Consider the following 13,838-nt stretch of genomic DNA (forward strand, 5'->3'; position numbering starts at 1 on the left):
ATGTAGAAGGACTTAGCCTTTGCGAAGTCAACACTCTTATCAAGGGAGAACTGATCGCTGTCAGCGGTGACCATCTCGACAATGTTGTGATAAAGATCAAACACGACACCGTCTTTGGCAGACTGGTAGCTTTGGAGCTTGGTCTGAACCTACAGCAGAAGCATTACAACGAAACAGAGATAGAAGAGTGGTGCTGAACGTACCATAATGTCGAGAAGCTGTTTGGTGAACAGCTCGGCGGACAGCTTGTTAGCGTAGAGACGCAACTGGCTGACTTATTCAATGATAGGAGCAGCACGTTCAACCCAGATTTTGATGGGAACGAATTCGCTACAAGTGGACATGTTTTAGATGAAATGAGAATGTATGAGTTGAGAACTGGTTTCTACTGAGGCTGGTTGAGTTGGGTAGTGAAGAATTGGCTATCTATGGTCAACCTTTTATACCTTTTGCGGTCTACTATCCAGCCGTAGACGACTTTCTCTACCTTATGGTCCTAATGGACTCCCGGATCCAACATCTAGTCAACAGGAGTTGACTGCTCATTTGTTTGGGGGAGAGGTACCTTAGGTTCCTGAAAATTTGACCGTAGATTCAAGTTTTGCGATTTTGAACACCTACACAGTGCAATTCTTCTTGGTTATACTGAACCAAGGTGGCCAAGACTGAGAGATGAGAAGTAGGGAGGAGAATGAACTGTATTTTGTGGGGACCACCCCTGTTTATATACTACTGGAAGCCTTTGTTTGTACTTATTACTATAAACTGGAACTATGGTCCATGCCAAACAACCCAACAGATACGTGAAAACCCTCCCAAACTTAGTAAGTATGTATAAAAGGAGGCTATGCAGATAGTAACGATACTATAAAGGAAGTATAGGTCCATGAGTATGGGTCCAAAATATGAGCATATAAGAGGAAGAAATTAAAAGGGGAATTCAATGGGGTAATCAAATCAGGCCTGACACTATCTCTGGCCTTCCACTCTTCGAGAGATGGTGTCATACTGTATAAAGAGGTAGGAGCAGGGGGAGCAGGAGGCGGAGATTGGGCAGGCAGGCTTGCAGGTGTAACTGTAATCGTAGGAATTGTCGTAGTAGGTTTGGGAATGGTACCATCAAGATACCCACTTAACCCCTTTGCACCGACTTGGAAAATGACTTGCTATTCAAACGTGATCCAATTTTTGCGACCGGTTAAATGTTTTTCTTCGATGAAGACTGGGATTGATGGTGTATGTGAGACTGACATTATATCAGGTTGGCACTAGGGCAGCTGAGCTAGTTCTGATGTGTTTCATTCACAGTTGTTCTTGTTATACAGATCACAAAGCTCCAGGTCTTATAATCTGTTGTAGCGATAAGTCCTCAGTGCGATGAAATGACAGCTAATCATATTAGATACCTGTTGTAGTGATAAGTGCTACGAAAAAGTTAGAACATCATAAATAAGGATATATAATGTTAGGGCTCACCTCAGTGCGATGAAACGACTGCTGAGGGAGCCCAGGCTGTATGTAAAAGTATATAAGGAAAGTATAAGTAAATAAAGTGAAATACAGAACAGACAAATAGAAACCAGAAGCATAAAATGAAAAAGGGGTCAAGGAGAGTTGTGTGGCTGAAGTGGCTGTGTGAGGCTGGAGGACAAAGTACTAACTTCAACAGCTCCTTCAGTTCCTACAGGTTTCGGAATGTTGAAGACTCTCACCTATAGGGAATTTCATACTTTCTGTACTTCAGATAACTCACAAATGGATCCGAGCTTTGACTAGCAGCTTGGACTTGCTCTAATCCTCATATTCTGTTCCCATTTTGATTATATTATGTATAAAATGTTTAAAAATGTGTTTATCTAGGTACTAGTAGTAGGTTCTATCTGCAATACCATGTCCATATGGTATATGTATGAATATAGGAGCCTTTCCTTCTTTTTCCTGTTGTCTCCCTGTTGACATTGTCCCTTCTACACAGTCCACACCCTGCACCAACTTGTCCCAGAAGGGACATAGATTGCAGCTTGTCGGCTTTCCCATACTTTTGGCAGGAAAAAAGCCGGAAAAAGCCAGACAAGCCGGCCTGGTTTGTTTACTGATCAGTCTACCCAACAAAGGATCATACACCTGAGATTTCTAGAAGGGCTAACTAACCTAAAAGTTTCAGCAATAAATAAAGGCAGTAAGTACTTATATGTATACTCAACAAATAAAAAAAGTCATCAATGTCATGCACATTATAATTCATGAGCGAAAAACATACATGACCTGACGGAATAGATGGTTTCAAACCGCGCAGCGCACACATAGTGACCAGTAGACTAGTAACAGGGTGATGTCTAAGACACCAAGTGAAAAGTTCTACCGACCGCCCAGAGAAGAGAAAGAAAACGAAACAAGAAACAAATAGCAAATAAGTAATATCAAGATCCAGGTTCACTCCTCCTGGTTAGGTCCGGGTACTGAAACACTAACTGAAAGGAAACGAAGAGAAAAGGTATATATGGACGTGTGGTAGGAGGTCCCGAGCCAGCCCCGACCCCGGGGAGTTTAAGGAAAGAAATCGGGAAAGGGGGGGCGGCGAGGTCAATCGTCGAATGAAATTACAATGGGGTGGAAAGATTAAAGAACTCAACTCCAAAAGCAAATAACAAACCAAATCACACAACCAACTCTCTCTCTTCCTCTCTAATCCAGACATACGACCTCCCCAGTTATCTCAACGAACCACCATTCCTTCACCAGTTCATACTACTCTCCCTCAAAATTGGTTGGGAAATGGCTCCAGGAACAATATTCCTGCGTTGTGACATGCCCGGAGCACTTTGAGAAGCATGGTAGCCGAACGCATCCACCTGATCAGATTGTTGCGCATCCTGGAAACCCCGTAACGAATCTTCCGCGAAGTAGAAACTTCTCCTCCTCTGTCCGCCCACACTATCCTGGTCGAAATCCCTTCCCATAGGTCTCGAACCGGGAGGGTCACTCAATCTGCGGTGTTGTTGTTCCTTCCTCCTCTGATACCATCTGTACACAAGGAACGCCAGAACCAAGATAGCAATACCTCCCAGTGCACTGACCACACCAATGATGGCATCTTGACGGGTACGGTCACTGGACGTATTTCCGCTCTCGGAGCCTTCAGACGTCTTGCCTCCGTCCCCACCGTTAGAATTAGGTTGAGCTACAACGGAAAAACCTTTGTCTACATGTTCGGCAAGCTGCCTAGCTACCTGGTTATTAACTGCATTGTAGAACGGTGATTTGGGAGCCTGAACCATCGCAGCCAGGTTTGCAATTTCTTCGGTAGGGAGTTTACCCCAGTATTGAGTGCCAAGTGAGGAGGCATCCTGTGGTCCATGATAGTCCATGCGCTTATAGGCTTGTAAGTAGGAAGTTTGCTGCTGGCGGCCTAGTAAACGAGGCAGATGAGTGAATATCCACAAATCTACCAAGCAAGAGAATAGCTATTTACCTTCTGTGAGTCCAAGCGCGGTGTTGATTATCGCGGGCATAAGCGCGAAAATTTGGGAGCTTGAGTACGGATCGTCAACCACAAACGGCCAGCTGAGTAGTTGATCGAACAACATGACAAATGTAGTATATCCAGTCACATTGGTCCCAGAAGCAACCGGGTCCGAGGGGTAAATTCTACTAGGGAGATCGGGAGGTAGAGGCGCTTCTGTGAAAGTTGCAGAGGCCGCAGGCGTAGTCGATGACAGCGTCGTCGTTGCTTGGTCAGGATCTGACAAGGATTGCGTCCTCGTGGTGGTGGGCACAGAGGAGAATGCCAACTGCGACTGCGTCAAAACAAAGGAAAGATCGGATTCAACGGATATAGGAGGCTGGGAGGTGGTCGAGGATGTATTGACACTGCTTGAAGTCGTGGTGGCAGAGATGCTGACATTACCGCTGGGGAACGAGATGGAAGGAGAAACGGTGCTTGACGGGGCTGAGCTATTACTGCTAGGACCACTCGAACCACTGGGAATGGAGCTATCCGAAAAGGAGGAAGAGGAACCTGAAGATGACGATGAAGCAGGAGGATCAGTAATGGGTAAAGACGAAGAAGCAGAATCACTGATAGATGATGAAGGAGGATTAGTGATAGTCGAAGAGAAAGCTGAGCTCGACGTCGGTGGGTTCAGAACGCTGCTGATATCCGTGATCACAGTGGACAGGATACCGCCGTCACTAGAGGTAGGGGTGGCAGATGACGACGTTGGGTCCAAAATGCTGGACAGGATACCGCCGTCGCTAGAGGTAGGGGTGGCAGATGACGACGGTGGATCCAGAACGCTGCTCAGGTCTGTAATCAGAGTGGACAGTATACCACCGTCACTAGAGGTAGGAGTGGCGGAGGACGACGGTGGGTCTGTGATTGTAGAGTCGGATGTCGTGGGTTCGGAGGTTGGGGATGTCGACTCGGTAGTTGTTTCAACGGTCGTTGGAGGGTCCACAACACTGCTCAAACCGGAGAGGATGCTTGAGAGAATGCCTCCATCACTCGACGTTGTACTGGTGGCAGACTCGGTCGGAGGCGGCGTCGTTACGGGAGTGGTCGACGTCGTGACATCCGTTTGTGTGGGGGTGCCTGGGTTGGTGTCTGTACCGGTGGTTGTGCCAATAGTGTCTGATGCCGTTGTTGAGGAACTGGTGTCCGAGGTACTGGGGGGATTCCCAAGGATGATTGAGGTCAATGTATCGAGGATATCGCCGGAACTGGTTGAGGACGGACTGCTGCTGCTGGTAACAGATGAGGACGCCGAAGATGACGAAGAAATAGACGACGACGACGACGACGATGTTGAGTCTGATCGGGCGCTGGAAGTCACACTGCTGCTGGTACTGCTCGGAACGATAGAAGTCGGTCCTAAAAGAGATGTAGTGTCGATGCCGAGAAGAGAACCTAGTTCGTCAATCAGACTCCCTAGAAGAATGAAAGGGGGGCAAAAATCAAGGAGTCAGCTTTGAACGAAATTGAAAGACGTCCGGAAACGCACCATCATCCCTCTGAACCAAGTTCCCATCGACTGTGAAAGAGATTTAGTTGCCACGTCCGCAAACTTGAGACGACGCTACGCACCAAAACCTGCTAGACCAGGTTGCCTCTTCCTGTCTAAAGACCGACGTGCATGGGAATTTTCGTTCGAAGAACGGGCGGCGCTAGCCGTAACGACGAAGAGAACGAGAACGAGAGAATAAATAGAGGACGAAAGCAACGATTTTTGGGATTTTTTGAGCATGTCAAATTATCTATGCAAGTGCTTGAGCACACTGCTGGGATGAAGGAGTGTGAGTGCTAATGGTAGCAGAGAGAACGAGGTCTGGCAAGTGCAAGCCTGAACAAGCTTGTGAGCTTGAACTTCAACTTGGGAGGCGAGACGAGAGAGACGGGAAAATGTAAGGAATGACTGGCTCAACTGCAGGGCCTGAGAGTGGGAATCAACAAAAAAAGCCGTTTGACCCTGATCCGGCACTGCCTCATATGATATGGCACTTTACTTCCATCGAGCTACATACTTTGGAATCCAAGTTGAAGTTATGTACACGCCTCAGACTCACTTGGATCGTTACTTGGATTGTTCTTTTTATTCGGCTCAGTAGGCATGGCTTGCATCAAACATGGAACATACAAAGGTAGCATAGTGTACGAACAAACAAGGATAGCCTATCTTAGATGAAACCAATCTGAACAGACATCAGCATGCGCCAACCGGAGCTGTACCAGTAATCATACCTTGTTCGCCACGTCAAGAGCATCGTGGTCAGGTGTTAAGCGAACATATGCCTTTTTCTTCCCATCCGGTCTAAGACACGTAGGGTTAATTGAGGTCTCGTTTGGAAGAGCGGGTAGGGTAACTTACCTGATCAGGGTGTTGACCTTTAAGGCATTAACATCATACAGCTTCTTTACGGCGTCCTTAATCTGACGCTTGTTCGATTGGATGTCAACAATGAACACCAGGGTGTTGTGCTCCTCAATCTTCTTCATGGCCGACTCCGTGTTCAGAGGTCTGTAGAGTTGGTCAGGGATGAGATGGATAGTCTAGAACAACTCACGAAACGATCGTCCTAAACTGATCCATCCGAGGTGCATGAGGAACGCTCTTCCTGGGGTACTTTGGGCTCCTAGGCAAGCGTAGGGTCTTGGGTCGGTGAAAGGAAACTGAATGGCGCGCCTTGCGCGATGAGTGAGATTGAGCACCCTGCAACGCTGCCTTCTTTGCTGCTTTGGCCTTTGCGTCTTTGGTGTCTGATATGAACGTCAGCCCGTCTCCGCCATAAGTGTGTAGGCACGCACTCTGTGGGGCTTTGCCCTTGGTAGTTTTCGTCGTGGCCATTGCAGAGGTCTGTAGAACAAGTCAGTTTGGTCTTGGAAGCCAATCCAACCGATCCGGTCTCCATCCAGCCATTTCCAGTGCTCCCAACCATCCGGAAGGTTATATACTGGTCGAAAAGTGCCCTAGCAACGTTTTGAGATGAAAATTCAAGCTCACCTTGAGGAGGGAAGGCCGAGTTTTGAAGTGTAGTGCGGGTCTTGGTGTCGGGACTCGTAGACTGAAAAGTTTGTGCGCCGTTGAAATCTAACAGCAACAAACAACCTCGCCTCGGCCGCAGATTGGCCTCCCCGTTACGCGTATTGGTCGGGTTGCAACGTCGCTGTCTAGCCACTACGTAGCAAACTGTCGTTCATGGCTGAAGTACTGAAGATTTCCAGGCTTTCACGCTACCGATAGCGACCGTTCAACTGATCTTAGTGTACTGGTTCTATTCATCTCTGAACATTCCAACACTCGGATGTAAACCATCTCAGGCTGAACTTAGACCCCACGGCAGCGACAGTGATTCTCCACTCAAGTAGGGCAGCGCTGTATCTGTATTTCACCCAAATACGACATATTCAAAATCGCCGACTGCACCGGAAGGATGTTGATGCAGTGGAGTAACCAGTTATATAAAGGTCCAAGAACCTGGGTGCTAAAAGTCACCGTTCTTTCTGCTCCTGATCAACAAGATGGGCTTACCCGACGTGACAACCGATGTAACTGACACGTACGTTTTCCTTCCCTCCTTACTGCCAGTCGTGAATTCTCAACGATCTACTCATTCAGCGTCCGTACAAATGTACGTATCGCGGTAGCACCGCTTGTTCCCTGCTCAATTCCAGATGTAGTATGTCGGGTTCGTAAGCTTTACGATCTTGGTCTGGGACCATATCATTACATTTGCGGATGAGGTATGTCGCGGACCAATTTGTGTGCGTCTCAGTATTGCTGATCACTTCTCTACTAGGTCGAATACGTTTGGCGCGGTCGGAAAGGGCCCAGTGAGAGCATTGCGCTGCTTAACCTGAACCATGTCTAACATGCTACAAGTTGTTTATTTATTTCTTTTCGTGAGTGCTTTCGTCACCGGAAGCTCCTTACTCATTTGGCGTAGAACCGATACTTTACGCCCTTGGGGTTCATAATTAATCTGTTCGGTACGTCCTAGCTTGCATGTTATAGCAAACTCCCGAATCGAAACTTTCGTATCCCTAGCTTATCTTTCACCCATTTGGACTTACGAAGTGCGTACAAGGCGGTTCGCTTCACTTTCGTTTTACAAGCTAAAGTTAGAATGTCGGAAACCCTTGTCCACTCGCAGCGGTGCGTCTCCACATAATCGCTCATGATCATCAGTTTGGGAATTGAGAGGGGTTGTGTTAGATGCCGGAATTTCATTCGTTATGAAGGTGTTACCGTGGCCCTTGCCGTTGAGGTTGTCGGGTTGATGATGTTTTTGCGGTGAGTCCCCAGGAGTCATTCCAGGCTGAAGGCGAGTCGGCTTACTAGCGATCTGGAGGGTGAGGGCGTTGTACCCCGGCAACAATATCATTCAATCTGTGCTCATTGTGATTCTCATCTTCGAAACCGGAATGAACGCTTGGCTAATAAGCAGAGGGCAACGTGTGTTTTTCGTTTCGTGATTGAATAAAAGCTGGCTAATCTAAAAGTATTCCAGCTGTCGTCCACAATCCAATGTCTGGCCGTACCTCTCATGGTGAGAGCCTACAACAGTTTAATGATATGATTCATAATCTCTTGAGCAGCGTGCACTATGATATTCGATCCATCCATGCAAGTAACATTCACGCTCGACTTGCCTATACTGACATACAATGTTAAACTTGACAGAAGTAACCTCGCCAGTTCTTCCGCCTGGATACCCTTACTGTACGATACGATCGTGTTTGGGTTGACGATTAATCGCGCCCTTCCTTCCATTAGACGTAAGCAAGCCGGTGCCGTTTTAAAGAAGATCGTGGAAGACGGCTTGTTGTATTATAGGTGAGCAAGGAACTATTTTTCCACCTCTCACGTTCGGCTCACCATGTATCGACAACCAGTGTCATCTTTTGTATTACTCTGGTGTTGACGATCATGATTATCGGTGCTTCGGACGGCGTCAAGAATATCTTGGCTCAGTGCGTCTCTTGTTATCCAAAGCTTTACATGGCGACTATTCCTTACTTTTTCCCTTTTTTCTCTTTCAGGACGGAACAACTGTAAGCTTTCAATCACGGTCTCCAACATGTGCTGACTACCTGTTACAGAGTCACTGTGCGTTTTCTGGCTGACAACTGGACTTCTCTGACTGCCTAGTACAGGTTGCCATGATGTCTCGAATAACTATCAGCCTCAAGAAGCTAGGCCACAAACAAGAAGCTTTAGACTATGATGTTCTTCTACCTCCCACAACGAGCTTTTTCTTCGAAAGGAGGAAGAAATCGAGGAAGAAAGAGGATATACCCCTGGCCTTCATTAATTCACCAGTCACACCTCCCCCTGTTCATCGCACCGACTGCGACCAAGTTTGCAGTACGCAATCATGGCCACGAGAATCTGTGCTTTGAATGAGGGGATATGGACGTATGAGATCTAAATATACTTAATGTGTAGATTATTTAGCTAAGATCTCTCTTGCCCGGAATCATGTCGACGAAGTACCAGGGAAGGACGGCAGCGACTTGGGGTACACGTCGAGTATCCGACATATGACACGATGCAATGAAGAGCTTTCTTATTTTCTTCTCTGTTGCCTTCGTCCTTCGCCTTTTGAAAGAAAACTTAATTCTACCGTAGAGGACCACCAACCGAACCGGCGCACCTTTTGTTTTCGCCTTCTTGGGAGCACCTTTCCCTCTCTTTTTCTTATCTTCAACGTCCTGTAACCGTTGCTCTTCGTCTTCATCTACCAGCTCCAGGTCAGGATATTGTCGCATAACTTTCGCAAAGTCAAGGACTGGAGGGTAGTATTTGACCATGGATGGACCGCGTAGTCGTGCACGGAGGTATTTGGCACCTGTGCGAATGCCCGTTGGATTGTATACAGTTTGGAAAATGGAGCATCGTAGTTGATTGAGCTTTGCAAGGCGAGAGGGAAGAACGGAAGACATCGTCCGTGACGGTCCAGAAATGAGTTCGCGTCGCGTGCGAATCTCCTTTTCTTATTTGTGTTCCTTCATGCTTCAAACTTGCAGACGATGTCAATTCATCTTGATTTCTGACATCTCTCAGCAATTCGCTCTGCAATATACTTCTCGACGTTTCAGGTCTGGAGGTCAGGAACAGAAGGACAGTCAAAAAGTTCGACATTGGCACACCTCAGAATCGCGGCGAGCTCACCCATCACCCTCGTCATCGAAATCGACAAAAGTCAACAATTCTTCATTCTTATCGACAAAACCACCCAGGCCGGACGAGGTACCTTCCTACCTGAACCCACATGATCCACAAAGCATTGTACAATTCTTCCGAGTCAAAGCCCCACCTTGGGCAGTGTCTCCGCATGTTCAACAACGTCTCATTCAGTTCGGGATACCCGAGAAGGAGGCACAAATACTGCTACGAGCGTTCCGCCACTTTGCAGAGAAAAGGGAACAAATAACGCCAGAAGCTTTTCACCGCTATGCCATGGTACGCTTCGCCAAAATCTCACCCACGGATACCCCATCAGAGTACTACGACATGACCATGACCAGCGTTTTCTATGCCTGGGCTACAGATACCACCCGCTTACCATCTTCCAAATACTCAACTCGTGAAACTCACCTTACATCCCTCGGAGTTTCATCGAGCACGTTAAAATCCATGACCTTGTTCCGTCAAGCTACTTCCATGCCCTTCCCTGCCGACCGATATCCCTCAGCACGTCTGATGTCTCGCAAAATCATCATGCACGTTGGGCCGACCAATAGCGGCAAAACTCATAATGCCTTGCGCGCGTTAGCTGCAGCAGAGAGGGGTATTTATGCTGGACCGCTGCGTTTACTCGCTCACGAAATCTGGGAGCGGCTGAACACGGGAAAGATCGTACCTTTGGGCATTGAGGAGAGTGACGAGACACCACATTCTGCCCCATCATCATCCAACCTTCCAGTCAACCGTTCCTCAACACTCGGAAATCCGAAATATGCACGTACTTGTAATATGGTAACGGGGGAAGAGCGAAGGATTGTCAGCGAAGACGCTCCACTTCTTAGCTGCACGGTGGAAATGATGGCCGTGACCGCAGAGCATGAAGTTGCTGTGATAGATGAGATTCAGATGGTCGCGGATGAGTCAAGAGGGTTTGCTTGGACAGAGGCTCTTCTCAGCGTTCAAGCGAAGGAGGTTCATTTATGTGGAGAAGAAACAGCGGTCCCCATCGTTCAAGAACTCCTCAAAGGAACCAACGACGAGCTGGTCGTCAATCGATATGAACGATTAACGCCTCTCACAGTCGAAGAGAACAGTCTTGACAGCGATTACTCGAACGTGCAAAAGGGAGATTGTATCGTTGCGTTCTCAAGGACAAGGATCTTCAGGATAAAAAAGAAGGTTGAGGAGAAAACGGGCATGAAATGTGCAGTTGTCTACGGCCAGCTTCCGCCTGAGCTCAGAAGCAGGCAAGCGGATCTATTCAATGATCCTGATACTGGATACGACGTTATTATCGGAAGCGACGCGATTGGGATGGGTCTAAACTTGTAGGGTTGCTCCATCCTTGTGTGAAATGACTCACTGAAATCAGCCGCCGTTGCATAGGAAAATACGGCGCGTCGTTTTCGACGCCCTGGAAAAGTTCAATGGCGAGATAATGCGACCCCTCAGCATTTCACAAACGAAGCAAATTGCAGGACGTGCTGGCCGATTTGGACTGGAAACCGAAGGTGGTTTCGTGACGACCCTTCAACCACAGGACTTGCAGATCCTCAGAGAGACCCTGTCGTACCCCAATCCACCCCTTCACTCAGCACGCTTCTCTACGAATTCCAATTCGCTCGAAGCGGTCAGCCGGATTTTGCCTGCACACGCGAAATTGGACACGAATCTGATTATAGAGGCGCACCGATATATTGGCATTTTAGGCGGTGGATCCGACGAAACTGCAGAGAGCACGACAATTTCTCCTGGTTGGATTCGCTATGCTGACACTCCCATAATTGGGAAGGACGGAACAGTCGCTAGTATTCTTGATCGACTCTGCGATTCCGCGACCCCTGCGATTCAGGGCGAGACGGACGAGACGGACGAATGGGCCAGTCGAGGGCCATCATTCGCGGATCGGTTGCTCCTGATACTAGCTCCTATTCCCTGGAAGGTCGTCGAGTGCCGCTTGTTTTACGAAAACTTGATCAAGAACTTCCTTGTCGATTATAGCGTATCCGTCAAGGAACTACTGGAAGTCCCCGGCGAATGGTTCCTTGACGCATTGAACGATGTGGAGAAAGACATGGAGCGGGTGTTGGTAAAAAAGGGAAAGTCCAAACCCGTTCCGCACGAAGTAATAAAGAAGCTAGAAGCATTCCATCGCGCCTTGGGACTGTATAATTGGTTGTCGCTGCGGCAACCAGTGGCTTTCTTCGACACCGAGGCAGTTGAGGAGTTGAAATTTAGGGTGGAGAAAGCGTTACAGTGGGGCCTGAGCACTAATACACTGGCGGGTTCGAAGAGGAGGGCGCACGGGACAATGACGAGAGATATGGAGGCGTTGAGAAGTGAAGTCAAGATTAAGTGGACACCTCAGGAGAGGTCTGCACGCAGGAGTTCACAAAAGACGGTGATTAGATTAGAATAGATCTTAAATTATAGCGTTATTACTACTTGATCATTTAATGTTTACTCTACTAGCTCATGATGCTCATAGTCATGCTTAAGCGCCTCTCTATGTGTCTCTCGGTACCCATTCAATTTACATTTCTCAAGGAATTCTGCATCTCAATATCTGTGTTTAGTTGGTGTGCAGTGGTCTTCTACTAAGTATTACCAACTTGGAGAATGAATTCAAAAATAATGACTTTATCGTCATCCTCTCAGGGCATTGTAATGATTTCAAAGAATATTGCAAAGGATCAGAGAATATCACAAACTCAAAAACTTTCATTGATGGACTATTCTAAACTACTGGCATGAAACAGAGTGCTTCGGCCAGAGATAGCCGACTGTCTGGATCTGGGGACGTCATCCTCCTCGCAAGTATCAAGGCCAACTTCCTCTGCTCTTCATCAAAGGAACACTGGCTACGGGCCATCAAAATTAAGACCTTCCCAATGGACCATATGTCTGCAGCCTTTAGGCCAATCTTCTCAGTCCCCTTGAACTCCTCCATCTCCGGTGCCATCCAACCATCTGTGCCAGTTGGTTCATGAAGGATCTCTGTAGCCCTAATTACGACTCCAAAGTCCAAGATCGTTACCGCTGAATCATGATTCATAGTCGTTGACCGGGACCACGATGTTGTCAGGCTTGATATCTAGATGCACAAAGCCAGCATTATGGATATTGTGCATGGTGCTGAGCAAGTCAACCACCACTTCCATTGCTGGAGGACCTCTTCCAAGCGAGCAGTAGAGGTTGAGGGTTTGTCCAGCGTATTGAGTGACCAGGAGATGTTGACCTCGTATCTCCTTCTCTGCAATAATCTTGGCTACGCCGCTGTAACTTTGCAATTCTCTCAGGATTCTCACCTCCCGCATGTTCGTCAAACTTAGCCACCGCTATGAGTTCCCCTCGATCACAATCTTCCAAAAACACCACCTCTCCCTATCAAGGCCCGCAGTCAATACTAAAGCGCACCTCTTGGAAGAATGACTACACACCGGCTTTTCGAGACAATCTCCGATATCGTTCTGCGATTGGCCGTAGTAGTCGGATGGTGGTACCGACGAAAGACAACGCCTTAAGGGAGGAGCGGGATTCACTTTTCCATTCGAATATGTGAGGCTCCTCAGCATCCGAGTATCCTACGGACCTCGAACGATATTTTCGGCAGAGGACATTCTTTTTATGACCCTGTTTGGCGACTCCTTGTCCCTTGTTATGTGGCACACCACCATCACCTCCGCGAGGGCGTTTGTCATCTTCCTGAGGACAACCTGTTCCTGAGCCTCGACGTTTCCTGTGACTTTGCCCGCCACTGTGGTCCCCGTAACCGCCGGTGTCAACATCATCGTTTTTCTTCCCCGACCGACCATTTTTCGTTGGTATCTGCTTCAATAGTTCATTGATACCTTTGAACGCCTTGGCAGTGCGAAAAGCTTGATTGATGTCTAGTGATAGCTCGCGCCTCGCCATAAGGAGCCCAGCACACACTTTACGAACTCTACTGCTCCTGCGAGCCGCGATGTTTTCATTGACAATGAATAACGTTTCAATTCCATCTCTGATCGCTGCATCTAGATGAGTAATTAGCAGAGCGGAAATATCAAGATGGACCCAAATACCTTCACCGCGTCGAAGATGGTGAACTTTGATACGAAGCGATCTTGCGAAGCGTTGTACGATACGCAGAGAGCGAGGAAACGAGTGGGCGTT

General features: G+C 47.7%; 8 protein-coding genes across 8 annotated transcripts; 3 read left to right on the plus strand and 5 right to left on the minus strand.

Moving 5' to 3' along the window:
* Positions 1–2,735: 2,735 nt before the first annotated feature.
* On the minus strand, positions 2,736–5,243 carry E1B28_012625 (uncharacterized protein; the record flags this gene model as incomplete). The annotated part of the gene is made up of 4 exons (XM_043157756.1): positions 2,736–3,409; positions 3,473–4,927; positions 5,001–5,030; positions 5,084–5,243. The coding sequence occupies 4 exons, from the start codon at positions 5,241–5,243 to the stop codon at positions 2,736–2,738; spliced, it is 2,319 nt and encodes a 772-aa protein (XP_043005124.1).
* A 330-nt stretch (positions 5,244–5,573) lies between these two features.
* Positions 5,574–6,569, minus strand: 60S_2 (60s acidic ribosomal protein P2). Its single transcript, XM_043157757.1, has 5 exons — positions 6,302–6,569; positions 6,061–6,253; positions 5,865–6,014; positions 5,738–5,807; positions 5,574–5,688 (listed from the first exon to the last, which is right to left on the minus strand). The coding sequence occupies exons 1-5, from the start codon at positions 6,339–6,341 to the stop codon at positions 5,674–5,676; spliced, it is 468 nt and encodes a 155-aa protein (XP_043005125.1). The 5' UTR covers positions 6,342–6,569; the 3' UTR covers positions 5,574–5,673.
* Positions 6,570–7,015: 446 nt separating this feature from the next.
* E1B28_012627 (uncharacterized protein) lies at positions 7,016–7,365 on the plus strand (the record flags this gene model as incomplete). Its single annotated transcript, XM_043157758.1, has 4 exons — positions 7,016–7,053; positions 7,113–7,125; positions 7,175–7,237; positions 7,294–7,365. The coding sequence occupies 4 exons, from the start codon at positions 7,016–7,018 to the stop codon at positions 7,363–7,365; spliced, it is 186 nt and encodes a 61-aa protein (XP_043005126.1).
* Positions 7,366–8,100: 735 nt separating this feature from the next.
* On the plus strand, positions 8,101–8,896 carry E1B28_012628 (uncharacterized protein; the record flags this gene model as incomplete). Its single annotated transcript, XM_043157759.1, has 5 exons — positions 8,101–8,330; positions 8,390–8,467; positions 8,537–8,548; positions 8,597–8,603; positions 8,651–8,896. 5 exons carry the CDS (start codon positions 8,101–8,103, stop codon positions 8,894–8,896), a joined length of 573 nt encoding a protein of 190 aa, XP_043005127.1.
* A 167-nt stretch (positions 8,897–9,063) lies between these two features.
* On the minus strand, positions 9,064–9,439 carry E1B28_012629 (uncharacterized protein; the record flags this gene model as incomplete). Its single annotated transcript, XM_043157760.1, has 2 exons — positions 9,064–9,095; positions 9,151–9,439. 2 exons carry the CDS (start codon positions 9,437–9,439, stop codon positions 9,064–9,066), a joined length of 321 nt encoding a protein of 106 aa, XP_043005128.1.
* A 44-nt stretch (positions 9,440–9,483) lies between these two features.
* E1B28_012630 (uncharacterized protein) lies at positions 9,484–12,232 on the plus strand. Its single transcript, XM_043157761.1, has 2 exons — positions 9,484–11,011; positions 11,070–12,232. The coding sequence occupies exons 1-2, from the start codon at positions 9,507–9,509 to the stop codon at positions 12,100–12,102; spliced, it is 2,538 nt and encodes an 845-aa protein (XP_043005129.1). The 5' UTR covers positions 9,484–9,506; the 3' UTR covers positions 12,103–12,232.
* A 188-nt stretch (positions 12,233–12,420) lies between these two features.
* Positions 12,421–12,738, minus strand: E1B28_012631 (uncharacterized protein; the record flags this gene model as incomplete). Its single annotated transcript, XM_043157762.1, has 1 exon — positions 12,421–12,738. One exon carries the CDS (start codon positions 12,736–12,738, stop codon positions 12,421–12,423), a length of 318 nt encoding a protein of 105 aa, XP_043005130.1.
* Positions 12,739–13,038: 300 nt separating this feature from the next.
* E1B28_012632 (uncharacterized protein) lies at positions 13,039–13,598 on the minus strand (the record flags this gene model as incomplete). Its single annotated transcript, XM_043157763.1, has 2 exons — positions 13,039–13,067; positions 13,124–13,598. 2 exons carry the CDS (start codon positions 13,596–13,598, stop codon positions 13,039–13,041), a joined length of 504 nt encoding a protein of 167 aa, XP_043005131.1.
* Positions 13,599–13,838: the final 240 nt, after the last annotated feature.

The sequence above is a fragment of the Marasmius oreades genome, chromosome 8 (genome assembly GCF_018924745.1).
Source record: "Marasmius oreades isolate 03SP1 chromosome 8, whole genome shotgun sequence".
Lineage (NCBI taxonomy): Eukaryota > Fungi > Basidiomycota > Agaricomycetes > Agaricales > Marasmiaceae > Marasmius > Marasmius oreades.

Bases quoted from the DNA above. Each gene is read 5' to 3' on its own strand.
- E1B28_012630 (XM_043157761.1), top strand. From the start codon at position 9,507: ATGCTTCAAACTTGCAGACGATGTCAATTCATCTTGATTTCTGACATC. The intron at 11,012-11,069 runs GTAGGGTTGCTC...GCCGTTGCATAG, and splicing joins ATTGGGATGGGTCTAAACTT to GAAAATACGGCGCGTCGTTT.
- 60S_2 (XM_043157757.1), bottom strand. From the start codon at position 6,341: ATGGCCACGACGAAAACTACCAAGGGCAAAGCCCCACAGA. The intron at 6,015-6,060 runs GTGAGTTGTTCT...CCAACTCTACAG, and splicing joins CAGTTTAGGACGATCGTTTC to ACCTCTGAACACGGAGTCGG. The intron at 5,808-5,864 runs GTAAGTTACCCT...TACGTGTCTTAG, and splicing joins AAGGTCAACACCCTGATCAG to ACCGGATGGGAAGAAAAAGG.